General features: G+C 37.2%; 1 protein-coding gene and 1 non-coding gene across 2 annotated transcripts; one reads left to right on the forward strand and one right to left on the reverse strand.

Moving 5' to 3' along the window:
• The first annotated feature begins 1,156 nt into the window (after positions 1-1,156).
• On the forward strand, positions 1,157-1,263 carry LOC128057891 (U6 spliceosomal RNA). Its single transcript, XR_008200349.1, has one exon. It is a non-coding gene; the product is annotated as a U6 spliceosomal RNA (small nuclear RNA).
• A 1,299-nt stretch (positions 1,264-2,562) lies between these two features.
• RFC3 (replication factor C subunit 3) lies at positions 2,563-18,186 on the reverse strand. The gene is made up of 9 exons (XM_052650217.1): positions 18,008-18,186; positions 16,193-16,330; positions 15,779-15,846; positions 13,492-13,589; positions 9,330-9,511; positions 8,156-8,292; positions 7,968-8,066; positions 4,033-4,102; positions 2,563-2,843 (listed from the first exon to the last, which is right to left on the reverse strand). The coding sequence occupies exons 1-9, from the start codon at positions 18,092-18,094 to the stop codon at positions 2,652-2,654; spliced, it is 1,071 nt and encodes a 356-aa protein (XP_052506177.1). The 5' UTR covers positions 18,095-18,186; the 3' UTR covers positions 2,563-2,651.
• Between the last annotated feature and the right edge of the window lie 278 nt (positions 18,187-18,464).

Genomic DNA, 18,464 nt, shown 5'->3' on the forward strand with positions numbered 1-18,464 from the left:
TGAATACACATGGCAGAAATGTGGAAAGGGGAGTTACACAGAAAAGTTCAACAGAAATCTGCATAATGGATGCCTTGCATCTTTGGCTAATTATTAAACTGCAAATACATTGAGTATAACTTCACACTGAGCATTTCTCCAAAAAGAAAAAACAAGCGAACAACAAAATACAACTGGGGAAAGACCTGCTGAAAACTAAGCTGAATAATTACCAGAGTTCACATAGGGCTGGAAGACAATGAGTTCTTGGTGACTCAGGATACAGACTTCAATGATCTCTGGAGCATTTAATCTCTGGGACATACTTTTTAACTCCCTTTTTTACCCCCCACAAATTAAAACAGCCTTAGCTCTCCCAAACCTCCCTTTCCCAGTACTTGTTAAAATATCAATATCCAGGACTAAAACTTCCAGTTGGGGCCTGATTAGTACACCTTGCTCCCATAAAAAACGCAACCATCATTCCTCTTAACCTGAACAGTTTTCCAGGTTTAGGTTTTTCAGTGAGTGTGTAGCTGTGTCTTTGCCAATTAAACACTTCCTGATTGCTTAGCACCAACTGCTACAAAAGCAGGTCTTCCCAATATTCTTATATAGAGCTTGTCATAGACTTCTGTCAAGCAAACCCTTTGTTCCATGAACCAAATTTCTGAATAAAAAATGTTCCAAAGGACAGGACCAACAATGTAACAGCATACTTGTTCAAAGAATAATTTAAACAGTAATATACCTTTGCTTCAGAACAATACGATGGATATTCTTTAGGATTCTCAAGTATTAATGAAAAGATCTTTATTTCTTAATAGTCAACCTTATACCAAATCTGAATCATTGAATTAAAAGCTGGATTTCTACAGTTTTAACAGATATGGTCCATGTAATTTTCTCCATACCCATGCTATTATAATTCAAAATTAATTCCTATATATGCTGCAAAAATATAATTCTTGGTTGAGGGAAAATATGATTAAAAATAATGACTTGCCAAGCAAAAATTTATGCACCTGTGGCCAAAAATGGTCATCTGGAGGTAAGAAAACAAACCCTGATTTTTTAGGTCAATTTCCTTCAGCAGGGGAGAGAGTGGATGGAAATGGGAGGATCAATATTGCATACTTGGAAAACATACTTTTAAAGTAAATTAAAATCACGTTCCGTGCTCGCTTCGGCAGCACATATACTAAAATTGGAACGATACAGAGAAGATTAGCATGGCCCCTGCGCAAGGATGACACGCAAATTCGTGAAGCGTTCCATATTTTTAAACAAATGGGATCTAATTAAAATTAAAAGCTTCTGCACAACAAAGGAAAATATAAGCAAGGTGAAAAGACAGCCTTCTGAATGGGAGAAAATAATAGCAAATGAAGCAACTGACAAGCAACTAATCTCAAAAATATACAAGCAACTTATGCAGCTCAATTCCAGAAAAATAAACGACCCAATCAAAAAATGGGCCAAAGAACTAAACAGACATTTTTCCAAAGAAGACATACGGATGGCTAACAAACACATGAAAGGATGCTCAACATCACTCGTTATTAGAGAAAAGCAAATCAAAACCACAATGAGGTACCACTTCACACCAGTCAGAATGGCTGCGATCCAAAAATCTGCAAGCAATAAATGCTGGAGAGGGTGTGGAGAAAAGGGAACCCTCCTACACTGTTGGTGGGAATGCAAACTAGTACAGCCACTATGGAGAACAGTGTGGAGATTCCTTAAAAAATTGCAAATAGAACTACCTTATGACCCAGCAATCCCACTGCTGGGCATACACACCGAGGAAACCAGAATCGAAAGAGACACATGTACCCCCATGTTCATCGCAGCACTGTTTATAATAGCCAGGACATGGAAACAACCTAGATGTCCATCAGCAGATGAATGGATAAGAAAGCTGTGGTACATACACACAATGGAGTATTACTCAGCCGTTAAAAAGAATTCATTTGAATCAGTTCTGATGAGACGGATGAAACTGGAGCCGATTATACAGAGTGAAGTAAGCCAGAAAGAAAAACACCAATACAGTATACTAACACATATATATGGAATTTAGAAAGATGGCAATGACGACCCTGTATGCAAGACAGCAAAAAAGACACAGATGTGCATAATGGACTTTTGGACTCAGAGGGAGAGGGAGAGGGAGAGGGTGGGATGATTAGGGAGAATAGCATTGTAACATGTATACTATCATGTAAGAATCAAATTGCCAGTCTATGTCTGACGCAGGATACAGCATGCTTGGGGCTGGTGCATGGGGATGACCCACAGAGATGTTATGGGGAGGGAGGTGGGAGGGGGGTTCATGTTTGGGAACGCATGTAAGAATTAAAGATTTTAAAATTAAAAAAAAAAATTTAAATAAAAAATGAAAAAAAAAAAAAAATCTTGTTCCTAGACTCTACAGTTTCCAGTTGTATCCTTTCAATACACTTCCATAGTACAGGAGCAGTTATCTAACTCCAAGAATAATGATTAATAATTCAAAGAAATTACTACCTTCCCCCCTCCAAAAAAAAAAAAAAACAACACAAATAACACATAATTAAGTAATGTTAGTTTATTTTACCTGCAGCTCTTCCAATATAAATTGAACATAAATGATGATACTGAGAAATATTAGGAAGAATTACTGAGAGATGTCAGAATATCATGCCTTCCAATCCATCCTCCATGAACTTCTTATAAAGTGCCATAAATTTGGCCACAAATGCTTCCAAGTGATAAATGGCTTTGCTACCGAGTTGTAGACGATGTTCATAGTAAGCTGCCATCTGGGCCACTTCTCCTTTTAGTTGTCCATCACAATTATGTAAAAGCTCTGAGAGAAGGCCCTAAAGAAAAATAAATAGCAATCTTTAAAAGTAATAATTAAAAAAATATTAGCTAAACACGCTTTACTTTTCTCACTCAAAAAGGAAGTGAAACTTAAATACTGATATGTTCTCTTTTTTATTTCTGATGGACCAGCAGACTTCTAAGCAGACTTCTAAAGAACATACGATTCTATAGAGTAAAAATGTGGTAGTTATCTATCATATTTCAACCTCAAATACTTCAGTGTACAAAGATTTAAGTACAAAGATGCTTACTGTAGCATTATTAATTATAATAATCTGTAGACAACCTGAAGTCTAACACTAGACTTCAGTTGTAACACAGGGGTTATATCCAAAAAACTGGTATAGTCATACAATGAAATCCCAGTCATGTACCAAAAAGAATGAGGTAAATCTGTACTGTCATGAAATAGCATCCATACTACACTGCTGAATTTAAAAAGCAAAATAGTGTAAAAGACACTAAAGCTTTGTGAAACATACATATATGGACTCAATTCAATGTGACTTGAAAAGAGGGCTTATGAAAACAGAAGGGGGAACCTTCACTTTTCACTTCATATATTTAGTATCATTTGAATGTTTTCATGTAATTTTAATAAATACAAAGAAACAAAAAGTTCTATTACCTAAGATGTAACAGTCAATCTAGAATATCTTTCTAGCTAGAGAGTCAATTAGGTTCAGACCAGACCTAAAGCTGTCCCTCACAAATCACTACCACCTTCTTTAACCTCAATTTTCAAGTGCACTGAGGCTTGCTGTCTAAAATATTAATACTATTCCCTGACTACTTGCATGGATCCATCTTCAAGTTTCAGATTAAACATACCTTCCACAGAAGCCATCACTGACCTTCCATAACTCAGCCCTCCATTTTTATCATTTCATCTTTGTAGTACTTAGACCATTCTGAAATCCTCTTGCTTCTTGTTTCCCATTCCATTTCACCAAAATGTAACTTCTCTGAAGGAGGCCCACCCTTGTTTTCTTCAACACACTCCTAACGGTGACTGGCACACCTTACAAGTTCCATACAATTTGGACTCTGAGTATCTGCTGAACTAATGAGCTAGACAGAAAGAACTGACAATATATCTTTGTGCAGCAAAAGCCATGATACCCCATAATCAAAGTCCAAATTGTATGGTTATAGACAGCACAAGATTTGAAATCAGAATACCTTCATTATTATTTCAGGAGGAATACAATGAGTTAGAAGCTCATACAGTCTTCCACGAACTTCAAGGAGCCTGAACAAAACAAAACAATACTTTGTGATGAAAACAGATCATTTTTCCAAGTACCTACTGTGCCATCTTACTGTAAGAATTACACATCCCAATACAAACATTTTCTTCAATGGCTTATCATATTTAAGATATATATACAGGAGCTTTTCCTAACTTTAGTTCATCTTTCTAAAACAAAATTATAGAACTGTTTTAAAGTCAGACAACATTTATATTCATTTACATATACAGACACACACCAACATAGTATTTATATATATACACTAAAAATACAGAAGACTTCACGGATAGTAAGGGTTGAGCGTATTCACACCACCAATTTTAATATACTTTAATGATACATCAAGTAATATTTTTCTTTCCTTCTCCAGATAGATGATACATAGGAAATGAGAAAATGGTTATGAAAATATTAAATAATAAGTCAATTACAGAAGAAAAGAAAATATAGCCATGAATATAACATAATGTTATCATTTCGACTGCGAAGGAAAAAAAACATTATAGCAGAGAAACAAAGCTGTTTTGTCACAAAAGGGGCAGTACAAGAGGGTACAGGTACGCACAAACCAGGCTGGCTAAGTGAATATGGCCATTTGTTGGAGGGCTCTGTAAGCTCATAATTCTAAGGCCTCCTCATAACACTTTCAGGAAGAAAAACGGTTGAGGGAAATATACATGTAACATATTAAAACAGCAAGAAGAAAAGTAACAAATTATATTTACAAAAGTAACTTAATCTTTCTAAATATACTTACCTATCCCTAAAGAAGAAATATTGTTCTGAATCTTTACCAAAACAAGATCGCATTATGTTCTTTATTTCAGATCAATCAGGGAAATGATTTTTAAAAGATTTCTTCAAAGCAGAAGTTAAGACCCCTTTCCTGAGATTCCAGGAGTATGAAGTTGTGCCACAATAAAACTAAATAAGTGGAAAAAAAAAGACTACCATTTTTTGAGCAACTGCTATACACAAGACACTATGACAATAATTTAACTCAGTCACCACACCAGCTATGGTGAGGCATTATCTCCATTTTTTTTTTTTTTAAAGAAAAAACTAAGGCCTGGATGGTTTAAATAACCTGACAAAGTTGACATAGCAGAGCCATGATTTAAGCACAAATCTGTCTTAGCCCATACCCTTCCAGTGTCTGCCAAAGCATCTATTTAATCTCTTATCTGTATGAGGTTCACTGCTGTACGCTATTTCTCACAAACACAAGTCTCTCACTGAAGAGAACATGAAGTTCAGAGAGGTTAAGCTTCCAGCAAAACTTATATAATTGAAGCAGCATTACCTCAAGTCTGATTCCAAAGGCCTTAATGTCTCTTGGACATGACAGTATATACCCCAAATAAAATCTGATCCTTAATGTAAAAATGACAGATGGTAATAATAATGTACATAGCTTATTTCTGAAAAACTGATTCACAATATTTACCTATAAAACTGTACTGTAACAATACTGTCTACATCTCACACATGTTCTCATGCCTCTCTTAGCCTGAGTTCATTTCTAGTATGATTTTGTTTCTAAAAAATTAATACATTCTACATTATTAAGCCTGTGTCATTATCTCTTGGAGGTTACAAGTGATAATGAGTACAAATTATACTATCAAAGAAACATGGTATTCTAGGACTGCCTCTGCCTCTCACTAACCAAATGTCCCTGAAAAAAGCAACAACCTCCCAAAGAATTAGTTTTCCATCTGTAAGATGGTAATAATGCATTCCTCATAGGACTATTATTTGAATTAAATGAAATAGTATAAATGTCAGCATAATTGCTCATCAGATTTAAGCTGCTATTCACATGAGAAAGGTGGAGCAGAGAACCTGCCTGCAAAGGCAGGAGATGCAAGAGATGCAGGTTCAGATCCCTGGACGGGGAAGATCCCCTGGAGAAGGAAATGGCAACTCACTCCAGTATTCTTGCCTAGAAAATTCCACGGACAGAGAAGCTTGCAGGGCTACAGTCTACGGGGTCAAAAAGAGTTGAACACTACTGAGCACATATCACAGACACATATCACATTAGAAAATAAGAAATTTTCTAAGATGTATCAAAAAAAGAATCAAGACTATAAATATTACAGCACTACAAGGTCAAAAATCAGGAGTCACTGTAATGTGCAGACCAATGTTCAAAATGACAGTGGCCATCCTAGTATTTCTGGACAGCTTCAAGGCTTTCGGAAATTAAGAGGAATATTTTGTTTTAAACACACAGTGGCATCAAATCCCAAATCTGTTCATCTAAATAGGGAACAGCAGCACTTCCTCTTGGACAAATTCATTTATGAGCTGTCAAAATTTGTTTGGAAACTGGAGGAACGGGCAGCAGCAGCAGAATTAAGAAAAGTAATAATCAACTTAAGTCTTAAAAATACATTTAATAATGTCAAATACTGCAACATCTGTACCTAAATCTCTTTAAGAGTGGGAAAGTTCAACTATTATCATCAATTTTTCTTCTTTAAAATCAGAACAAAAACAATAAAAGTCACCTTTGGTGTGGAAATATTTTATGAAAGTAAAAAGCTCCTAAGACATGCTTCATTTGAATTTTATTTCCTTAAAACTTGAGATTTCTTCACTACCTGACAATATTTACAAAATGGAATGCACACGTTTTCCTTAAGTCAAGGTTTCTTTTCTCAAGAATCTACTTAAAACATATGGCACTTTTCAAAAACTATTTCTTCAACTAAAATAGATGAAGAGGAATTCAATGCAAATTTTGATAAAATATCAAGTACCAATTTTCTATGACCATTCACCTCCTCTAATCTATTATGGTTGTCCAACAGTACATATAGCAATTTCCTTTGAAGAATTTCTTGTAAAAATAACAATTCTCAGATATACCACCTAAAAAGGAGAAACACAGTTTCTCCTTCTCCCAATTATGTTCACGTAAACCAGGGAAGCTTACCTTTCACTGGTTGCACTCAATCTAGTCTGTTTCCTAAAATAATCAATAACCCTCTCTAAAGTCCAAAGATGGGTTTCTCATCTCAGACAGGCAAAATAAGTAGGAGACTGTGTCTCAGTGAGCTTATGGGACCTTCACCAGACTTTCCAAAAGTACCAAGCCTTAAGGCCGTCACTCTTGATTTGGAGAAGAGCCAATTGCCCTCCTTAATCAAAGTCATAACAAATCCAACAGGCTGTGGTTGAAGTACTTTCAGTATGGTCTATTACTGAGTAAGTGACTCAAGAAGTAAACAGAAACATCTGTGCAAAAAATATGCACAAAACACTTCCTACATACTGACGGCACATACGCAGTATTATTCTTAATGGAGCCTATCATCACACATGAGCACAGGGTCTTCTAGTTCTCAAACCATTATCACACAATCTCTCTTCATTCTACAAATGAAAAAGCTGACGCTCTAAGTTTATAAAGTTACCTGCTTAAGGACACTTAGCTAAAAATTAGTAGAACTAGAAGTCTACCCACAGTCTAGAGTCTTTCTATAACACATCAATTACAAAGTTATAGTGTTATCTTCAATATTAGAAAGCTAGACACATCATGCATTAATATTAAATCATCCAAGATTCTGAGGGGGAAAAAAAACCTTAAACTTCCAAAATTTGTTTCAATTTATGTGTAAGTTCCATACTTACATGCCAGTAGCTTCTTAAAAGCCATGATATACACCAACTATTCTGAACCATTAAATGTCTAAAACCCTACTTTTTCTTTAGAAGTACAGTATTTTCTAAGTTAAATTTAATTATAATGCTAAATGACATGGAATCAGTATAAAACAGCTAATCTAGAACTTAGAATATCTGCACTGTCTCAGTGATCAAACTTTTATAGTGATCTTTTATAGTGGTTACCTCTGTGGAGTTTGTTGACTGACAATAGCATTGGCAGTCTCTCTCAGATACACCTCCCAATCTGTTTCAGGGATTTCTTGATCTGCAGTAAAAGGATATCTACATGACAAAAAGAGAACACAATAAATTAAACGAAAGTGGTTTATGTCACAACATGATTCCTGTAGTAACTGACCCCTTTTACTCACTGTTGCACTCTGCAGGCTTCACACATAAGCAGAGCTTTTCTGAGATTTCTGCAGGACTTCTCTGCAAGTCTATGAGCCAGTTGTGGAGGAAGATTTAGACCCTCCTTCTTACACACAGTAGATAACACATGGCAAATCTACAAATAAAATAATTAACAAAAATGAGCAATCTGTTAAACTATACGCTGAGACAATTTCTGTTAAGAGTATTGTTACAGAACCCCAACCTTTCTTTTTTTGGTCACTACCCTAACTTAATCCCCTGTTCCTTCAGCAGGAAGCCAGGGGTCTAACCTAGCTATCAGGTAGAGTTAGCAACTAGATGGGCACCTGGAGAAAGATCTGGTCCCAGTTCCATGCCTGCCAGCCTCCTCGAGGCAGCAGGGAGTTGGAGACAAAGGGCCTCAGGTTGGTGGCAAATGGCAAAGACACTGCTCACAAGGCTGCCAAGTTGAGTTGCACAAGCGTAACTGAACACAACTCAGGCACTAAGATGTGAACAGTACTCATGGGAGAGACGTAACTTGGTGGTCCTGCTGCTTTATAAACATTTTTAACTCTAAAACTCTCAAAATCTTTACAAGTGAAACTCACAATACAATGTCACTTATCCCTACTTTGCATAAAATCACCTCAAACCTATTAACAGCAGACACTTGCTTATTGTGAGAAACTGGCATTTTTACTGATTGCTATTAAGAATGATACAACTGAAGCGACTTAGCAGCAGCAGCAGCATTAAGAATGATAAAGGAAAAAAAAATACACGTTATGTTGACTCAGACTAACTTTGGTCTCTGAATTGGACTAAGAATTCCCAAATCATCTTCTTGCAAAATCTATTTCCTGAATATTCAAGTCACCTCTACAAGCCAATTAAGTCAGGTTGAGGTAGAAGCCACTAAATAACTAGCTTTCCCTTAGTTTCATAAAATCCACAATTACTACCTATTTAAAGTAAAAGATGATTTAAAGAAAAGAACATTTTCTATATACTGGTATCTGATATTTACTACTATACAGATAATGGTTTGAGTTAGCACCTAGGCCATAGCTATTTCTGAATTGCTGACATAGTTCACTAAGTTTTTACAAGAACAAACACAATAGGGATGTACACACAGTATGCATGAAATCTGAACTGAATTCTTCTGAAAAGTTTAACTTGACTTACATCTTCAATGCTGGGAGCAGGTACACGAACTGCAAGGCACCTACTACGAATAGGTGGTATCACTTTAGATGTAGAATTGCAACACAAGATCAATCTGCAGGTAGACATATACTTTTCCATGGTTCTGCGCAAGGCATGTTGAGCATCTTTAGTGAGTTTGTCAACTTCCGTCAATAACACAACTGAGTCAAGAAGAAACAAAACAAACTTTTGAGTATTTATCTTTCTCATTATTCAGAGTGAAATCCTAAACAGTAAGCCTATTATACTACTTTTCCCTTTGGAGAAAACATACAAAAGTTATAGGTATGGTGGGAATAATTTATTTTTATTTTAAAAAAATTCCCACTTTACTCTGTATAATAGGCTCCAGTTTCATCCACCTCATTAGAACTGATTCAAATGTATTCTTTTTAATGGCTGAGTAATACTCCATTGTGTATATATACCACAGCTTTCTTATCCATTCATCTGCTGATGGACATCTAGGTTGCTTCCATGTCCTGGCTATTATAAACAGTGCTGTGATGAACATTGGGGTACACTTGTCTCTTTCAATTCTGGTTTTCTCAGTGTGTATGCCCAGCAGTGGGATTGCTGGGTCGTATGGCAGCTCTATTTAGTTTTTTAAGGACTCTCCACACTGTTCTCCACAGTGGCTATACTAGTTTGCATTCCCACCAACAGTGTAAGAGGGTTCCCTTTTCTCCACACCCTCTCCAGCATTTTATTGCTTGTAGACTTTTGGATAGCAGCCATTCTGACTGGTGTGAAATGGTATCTCATTGTGGTTTTGATTTGCATTTCTCTGATAATGAGTAATGTTGAGCATCTTTTCATGTGTTTGCTAGCCATCTGTATGTCTTCTTTGGAGAAATGTCTGTTTAGGTCTTTGGCCCATTTTTTGATTGGGCCATTTATTTTTCTGGAATTGAGGTGTGGGAGTTGCTTGTATATTTTTGAGATTAATTCTTTGTCAGTTGCTTCATTTGCTATTATTTTATCCCATTCTGAAAGCTGTCTTTTCCCGTTGCTTATAGTTTCCTTTGTTCTGCAGAAGCTTTTAAGTTTAATTAGGTCCCATTTGTTTATTTTTGCTTTTATTTCCAATATTGTGGGAGGTGGATCATAGAGGATCCTGCTGTGATTTATGTTGGAGAGTGTTTTGCCTATGTTCTCTTCTAGGAGTTGTATAGTTTCTGGTCTTACATTTAGATCTTTAATCCATTTTGAGTTTATTTTTGTGTATGGTGTTAGAAAGTGTTCTAGTTTCCTTCTTTTACAAGTGGTTGACCAGTTTTCCCAGCACCACTTGTTAAAGAGATTGTCTTTTCTCTGTTGTATATTCTTGGCTCCTCTGTTAAAGATAAGGTGTCCAGAGGTGTGTGGATTTATCTCTGGGCTTTCTATTTTGTTCCATTGATCTGTATTTCTGTCTTTGTGCCAGCACCACACTGTCTTGATGACTGTGGCTTTGTAGTAGAGCCTGAAGTCAGGCAGGTTGATTCCTCCAGTTCCATTCTTCTTTTTCAAGGTTGCTTTGGCTATTCGAGGTTTTTTGTATTTCCATACAAACTGTGAAATTATTTGTTCTAGCTCTGTGAAAAATACCATTGGTAGCTTGATAGGGATTGCATTGAATCTATAAATTGCTTCGGGTAGTATACTCATTTTCACTATATTGATTCTTCTAATCCATGAACACGGTATATTTCTCCATCAATTAGTGTCCTCTTTGATTTCTTTCACCAGTGTTTTATAGTTTTCTATATATAGATCTTTTGTTTCTTTAGGTAGATATATTCCTAAGTATTTTATTCTTTTCATTGCAATGGTGAATGGAATTGTTTCCTTAATTTCTCTATTTTCTCATTATCAGTGTATACAGAGAAGTAATCCAGAAAGAAAAACACCAATACAGTATACTAATGCATATATATGCAATTTAGAAAGATGGTAATGATAACCCTGTATGTGAGACAGCAAAAGAGATACAGATATATAGAACAGTCTTTTGGACTATGGGAGAGGGCAAGGGTGGGATGATTTGGGAGAATGGCATTGAAATATGTATATTATCATATGTGAAACAAATCACCAGTCCAGGTTCAATGCATGATACAGGATGCTCAGGGCTGGTGCACTGGGATGACCCAGAGAGACAGTATAGGGAGGGAGATGGGAGGGGGGTTCAGGATGGGGAACACATGTACACTCATGGCAGATTCATGTCAATGTATGGCAAAACCAATGCAATATTATAAAGTAATTAGCCTCCAATTAAAATAAATAAATTTATACTAAGAAAAAATTCTAAGATCAAACACTAGGATATAGAAGTTAAAGAGGTTATTTTGTTGCAGAATCTACTGTAGTCTTTTTATACTTATATGCAGTAAAAATCACCAAGACAAGGATATAGTGTGCTGCATTTACCCAAAATATTTCACTCAGGTGTGTACTTCTGTAGAAAATCTTAGCATTCTAAGGAATATACTTTGGAAAACACTATTACAAGAGATGTAGCAAATAAGGGATAAAGATATCTGCTTACTTCCACAGTAAGATTCTACCTGGTCATAATCAAGGATTGGCCTTAAAGCGTTTGAGAAATTCAGTATACAGGGACTAAATCCAGCTGTTGCATTAAATTACTTCAAGAAGATGACAGTGGTAGCAGTGCAGCATTTGAATCTCTTCCATAAAAAAAGATTCCAAGATCCAAGACAACATTTACATTGAAACTAGGTGACAAGCTGTCCCCAAGAACCCTAAATATAAGTGAGGGCAAGAAATTATGTGTGGGAAGAAGCGGCTAGGATCCACCAGCTTTCTGATATCTTCAGAACAGGAGAACCTTAAATCACCCAAAAAGCACACTGAATATAAGAGCCAATCTGAGAACAGCATCCATAGGGTTCAATTCATGGACAAGAACTAAAGGACCTTGATGCAATAAGATCTGACAGAGCAGTGGACTGAAAATAACAAAACGAAGCTCTCTTCCAAGACAATGCTTCCCAATGACAAATTCTGGAAATCAAACCCAAACTGAATAAATAGAAAAAATAAAAACAAGGAGATCAATTGCAATATCTGACAAGGATAGCACCAAAAAAAAAAAAAAAATGCAAAACTAAATCATTGCTAGGCAGAAAACAGCAAAATATTTTAAAAACTGTAGTGAGGATAACTCCAGAAATACAAAGCAGTTTCATTAGACGATCCAGTAAGATAATAATGAGAACTAAGAAGAAAAATTATAAGACCACAGAAGAGTATTTGAAAAAAAAATTTTATTTTGAAATGTAGAGATTAAGGAGAAAAGATAAGAAATAGGCTGGAATATGTAAGATGATTCACAAAACAGTAAAATGAGCAATGAAAAAATGGTAAAATTATTCACATTCACTAAAGAAAAAGTACAGCTTATTTTCTCTACTAACACTGACAAGGATTAAAAATAATTAATAAATGTTAGAGAGAAATGGGCATTCCTAAATACTGCTGGCAGTAGCACAAATCAAATGAAGAATTTGGCAAGATATGTCAAAAGCATTAAATATTGCCATTTTCCTTCTCTAGGGGATCTTCCCGACTCAAGGATTGAACCCAGGTCTCCAAAATGGCAGTCCACTCCAGTACTATTGCCTGGAAAATCCCATGGATAGAGGAGCCTGGTAGGCTACAGTCCATGGGGTCGCAAAGAGTCGGACACGACTGAGCGACTTCACTCACTCACTCTCGCATTCCAGGAGGATGCTATAACCTCTAAGCCACCAGGGAAACCCAGTGAACATTAACTTTGGTTCAAAGAATCATTATTTTTAAATCATGAAATTCCCTATTTGAGACTGTTTTTCCATTACTCATCTAAATATTTTACTAATTCTAAAATAACAAATAGGTGGCACAAACAGTTCTCTTTTTCACACAATTCAACTCCATTAGACTATAAACTCCTAGGAGCACAGAGATTATGTTTCTCTTATTCACTTTTACATATTAAAAAAAAAAGGTGGCATAGTGCTTGGCACAGAACAGGTTAATAAATATTTGCTAAATGGTTGGAATTTACATTACTCATTACATTTCCCTCTTATACCCACTGCTTACAATTTAAGTGTCTGCCTCATCCAAAAAAAAAAAAATTATCACATACCTTTAAAATCTTTTTGAGAGCTTGTTTCAAGTTGCTGTGATTGTGCCACTGTTTTCAGCATCTCCTGAATTACTACCCGATCGCTATTTCCAGCATCACTATACAAAATAAAAATAGTGGTAAATACATACATGTAAATATTTAATAAGTACTAACCCTTATCCGTGGAGAAGGCAATGGCAACCCACTCCAGTACTCTTGCCTGGCAAATCCCATGGATGGAAGAGCCTGGTAGGCTGCAGTCCATGGGGTCGCTAGGAGTCGGACACGACTGAGCAACTCACTTTCGCTTTTCACTTTCCTGCATTGGAGAAGGAAATGGCAACCCACTCCAGTGTTCTTGCCTGGAGAATCCCAGGGACAGGGAAGCCTGGGATCGCACAGAGTCGGACATGACTGAAGCAACAGCAGCAGCAGCAGCAACAGCAACCCTTATTCGTAAGCTAAGAAAAATCTTGAAGATCTTCAGTGATTACAGTTTTAAGCAAACTGAATGACACTACATTCACAAAAATTTAAAACTGAAGTGTTTTAGGATCACTAATGACTGTGGATCACAATGAACTGTGAAAAATTGTGAAAGAGATGGGAATACCAGACCACCTGATCTGCCTCTTGAGAAACCTGTATACAGGTCAGCAAGCAACAGTTAGAACTGGACACGGAACAACAGACTGGTTCCAAATAGGAAAAGGAGTACGTCAAGGCTGTATATTGTCACCCTGCTTATTTAACTTCTACGCAGAGAATATCATGAGAAATGCTGAGCTGGACGAAGCATAAGCTGGAACCAAGATTGCCGGGAGAAATATCAGTAACCTCAGATATGCAGATGACACCATCTTTACGGCAGAAAGTGAAGAAGAACTAAAGAGCCTCTTGATGAAAGTAAAAGAGGATTGTGAAAAAGTTGGCTTAAAGCTCAACATTCAGAAAATTAAGACCATGGCATCCAGTCCCATCACTTCATGGCAAATAGATGGGGAAGCAGTGGAAACAGTGGCTGACTTTATTTTTCTGGGTTCCAAAATCACTGCAGATGGTGATTGCAGCCATGAAATTAAAAGAGGCTTGCTCCTTGGAAGGAAAGTTATGACCAACCTAGACAGCATATTAAAAAGCAGAGACATTACTTTGCCAACAAAGGTCTGTCTAGTCAAGGCTATGGTTTTTCCAGTGGTCATGTACTGATGTGAGAGTTGGACTATAAAGAAAGCTGAGTGCCGAAGAATTGATGCTTCTGAACTGTGGTGTTGGAGAAGACTCTTGAGAATCCATCCCTTGGACTGCAAGGAGATTCAACCAGTCCATCTTAAAGGAGATCAGTCCTGGGCGTTCATTGGAGGGACTGATGTTGAAGCTGAAACTCCAATACTTTGGCCACCTGATGCAGAGAGCTGACTCATTTGAAAAGACCCTGATGCTGGAAAAGATTGAGGGCAGGAGAAGGGGACGACAGAGGATGAGATGGTTGGATTGCATCACTGACACAATGGACATGGATTTGGGTGGACTCCGGGAGTTGGTGATGGACAGGGAGGCCTGGCGTGCTGCGGTTCATGGGGTCACAAAGAGTCGGACACAACTGAGCGACTGAACTGAACTGAAACGTTCCTATACTCAACTACAATTCGATTAATGTAACTGAAAACACTAAACATGTTCTTAATATTAAGTTTCAGTTCAGTTACTCAGTCGTGTCTGACTCTTGCGACTTTGTGAACCACAGCACGTCATTTATACCAATATCATTGCTTTAGTACTTAAGCCCTGTACCTCACAAACCAAAATAAGTTACCTGGTTAATTTAGGTTGAATGTCAATTCCAAACACCTGAAAAACAAACAGCTTAATCTCCAATTGACTATTCGTGCTACAGAAGAACTCTTAATAAGACAAAGACGGCAAAGAAATCAGCTTTAGTTTATTTTTCCAAACAGCCATCATGTCCTTCTCAGTATTATTAAATCAATATACCGTCTAATTAAAAAACTGAAAGAAAATGGAAAGAATGAACTAGTAACCCAAATTCACTTTATGTAACACACAGAGCTTTAGGGAGCAAGAACTTAATTATTAAAAATTTTTGACTTGGGGGAGGGATCTCAGAAGGGAAAGTGGAAAGGTTCTAGGCTTCCTGTTTCACACAGGGCAGCTTCATTTTCATTTGTTTTATATTTTGTCTCTCCATACATGATTTTACATCAAAAAAGCATTCTACTCTTTAAAAAAAAAGTTTGAACACCACTATTCTAAAAATGCTTATTTCTATGTAGTGGCCACTTACCTAGGATTAACTTCAAGGTGATAATTGCTTGCAATAGTGCTAATTTCAATTTTCTTTTTCGATGGAGTCTGTGGACAAAGAAAATAGTTATTTTTTTAATGTTTATTGGCTATTTCTCCTATTATCTGTATTTCATTGTTTTTTAATTATATAAACAATTTATGCTTATTAAAGAAATAAAAATCACCACTAATGTTAGCCCCATTCTTAATGAAACCTCCAAACTATCCCCAGTTAACAGCAGATCATTATAAACAATCTGCATATGCCCTTTCACAGCCTTTTCCACGATAATACACAAAAATAAACACATACTATTAATAACACATTATTGAATAGTGTCTGTGTTTCTCATAAAAATTGTTTTTAAAGGAGGTAATCATATATATCTCTGTTTCAAAGTGAAATGCTTACTGTGATGGTCTGATGTTCAATTCTCAATTTTTCCACTCCAACACCATAAAGTTCACGTAGAATACACATAATTCTTGTCTTTTTTCCAGCACCTGATGGTCCATACACTAACAGATGTGGAAAGTCACCACACTGTACCTGGAAGAAAACGGATAAAGCATTTTCCCTAGAGAAGCCACCACCCCTACGTGTAGAAACTTTTTATGTATGAAATATTTTATGTCTTTATGAAAGTTCAAAAACGTGTGTGTCAATGAACATAGAGACAGATGTATCTTTAACTATGAAATCGATTATTCCCCTGGAATTAATGCTAGATAGGCTGGATGGCATCACCGACTTGATGGACATGAGTTTGTGGAAACTCTGGGAGTTGGTGATGGACAGGGAGGCCCGGCATGCTGCGATTTATGGGGTTGCAAAGAGTTGGACACAACTAATCAACTGAACTGAACTTATATATCTAGCACAGGACATGTAAGATACAATACTATATGCTAGAAAGCAAGAAATCCCAAACCTGGCTGACTATCAGATATGCTAAAAAAAACTTTTAATAAAAGACTGATTAATTCCAGGACTCCATCCACAAGACTAAGATTCAGTAACTGAGACTGTGATGACTGCCATAGTTTGCACTTCTACAAAGAGTCCCTTGGATAAGAAATGAGTGCATTTGGTTTTATTTGGAAGGTAAAGGAAAACTTTTTAGGGGAGAAGAAAAGCAAAGTGGGGAAAGGAAGGCAGCCAACAAGTGTTATCACTTAAATACCACTCTGGACATATGGAGCTTGATCCTGCCGGGGATACACCTGAAGCCAGTGTGAAAATACATTACAGTATTAAACCACCCAAGGAGTGGGGAAGCTGGAGTATGATACAAAACCCCTCCTCAAACCTCTGCTAGCTTGGGGAAAAAAATGGGGGAGGTGTTAACTCCCTAGCATTTCAAGTCTGCTTAGAGGTGTGAGCAAGAAAAAGCCTCCAGCAAGTGCAGATGCAGGGAGCTGGAAGTCAGGTCCGTGTAATCTCACAAGTTAAAACCAAGAGAATGGAGTAGGATGCTAGAGTAGTTCTGTATTACAGAACAAGACTATGTATTTTGAATATGTTCACAGGTGATTCTGATGCTCAGTCAGGCTTGGGGATCAGCACTGTGAAGGTTATAAAGATGACAAGCACACAGACCTTAATTTCAGATGCATAAAATCTTGTGAGTGTAATTTTATAAATAACCATTTAAAAATAAAGAAGTATCAACACAAGTGCTGTTAAGTGAACTTTAATACTTTAGAAACTTATCTAACGTTGGCACTGAAAGAAAAAAGTGTCAAGGAACAATTCACCTAATACAGTGCATGGAAAAAGGAGATGCTCGACAAATACAGCCTTCATTTTTAAAATTTCGATCTCAGCAAAAATAAAAGTTATGCTGTAAGTGTTTCCAAGTTTTATTAAGTTGAAGATTAAAACGTAAACAGGTGAATACTTTTGAAAAGCAAATCTATTAACTCAAGACTAACATACTAAATCTGTTCAAATATTTATTCCAAACCCTATTCAATAAAAAACGGGACAAAGAAAATAAAATATATCCCATGGCTAAGAAAATCAAAGAGGACAGTCCTCAGGCAGATTTTCTTTGTTTGCAAGCACAGCCCCCGGCCCCACAGTCTGTCCCCGTCCCTGTTTTACTGTTCTCCACAGCACTTGACACCTAAAGCCCGAGCGAAGCTCCGCTCTTGAGGGGCGCGAAACCCCTGAGTGGCGCTCCTCCCCTCCCCCGCCTCTCGCCGCCCCGTCCCGCCGACTCACCAGGTTGCGCAGCTGGGCCGCCTGCTCCTTGTGATAGTCCAGCTGTCCCAAGGAGCAGGGCCGGTATTTGTCCACCCAGAGGCTCATTCCAGCCCGAGTTCCCAGGGTCAGACACTCTAATGTCCCGCGCCCGCGCGCCCCACTCACACGCGCAAACAAGTTTTCCCGCGAGCTCCAAATCTCGCGACATCACTTCCGGCGTGTTCACGTAGTTAGGGACGCAAAGACTACGGAAGCCTAGTTTGGACAGAATTGGTCGCAATATCGGAACCGCCTACTTATTAATGTTCATTGTTTCATTTAATAATTTAGTCTTTGCCTCTCACCCTTATCATAGTACAGGAATTATTAAGCAAAACTGGAAAATTGGCTCTGATACTCTAGGAGTCAAATCTGGGTACTTCAGAGAGACCACCATTCTGAACTCATTTCATTCGTTCATTCATTCACTCGTTCC

Source organism: Budorcas taxicolor, chromosome 12 (assembly GCF_023091745.1).
Source record: "Budorcas taxicolor isolate Tak-1 chromosome 12, Takin1.1, whole genome shotgun sequence".
NCBI classification, from domain to species: domain Eukaryota; kingdom Metazoa; phylum Chordata; class Mammalia; order Artiodactyla; family Bovidae; genus Budorcas; species Budorcas taxicolor.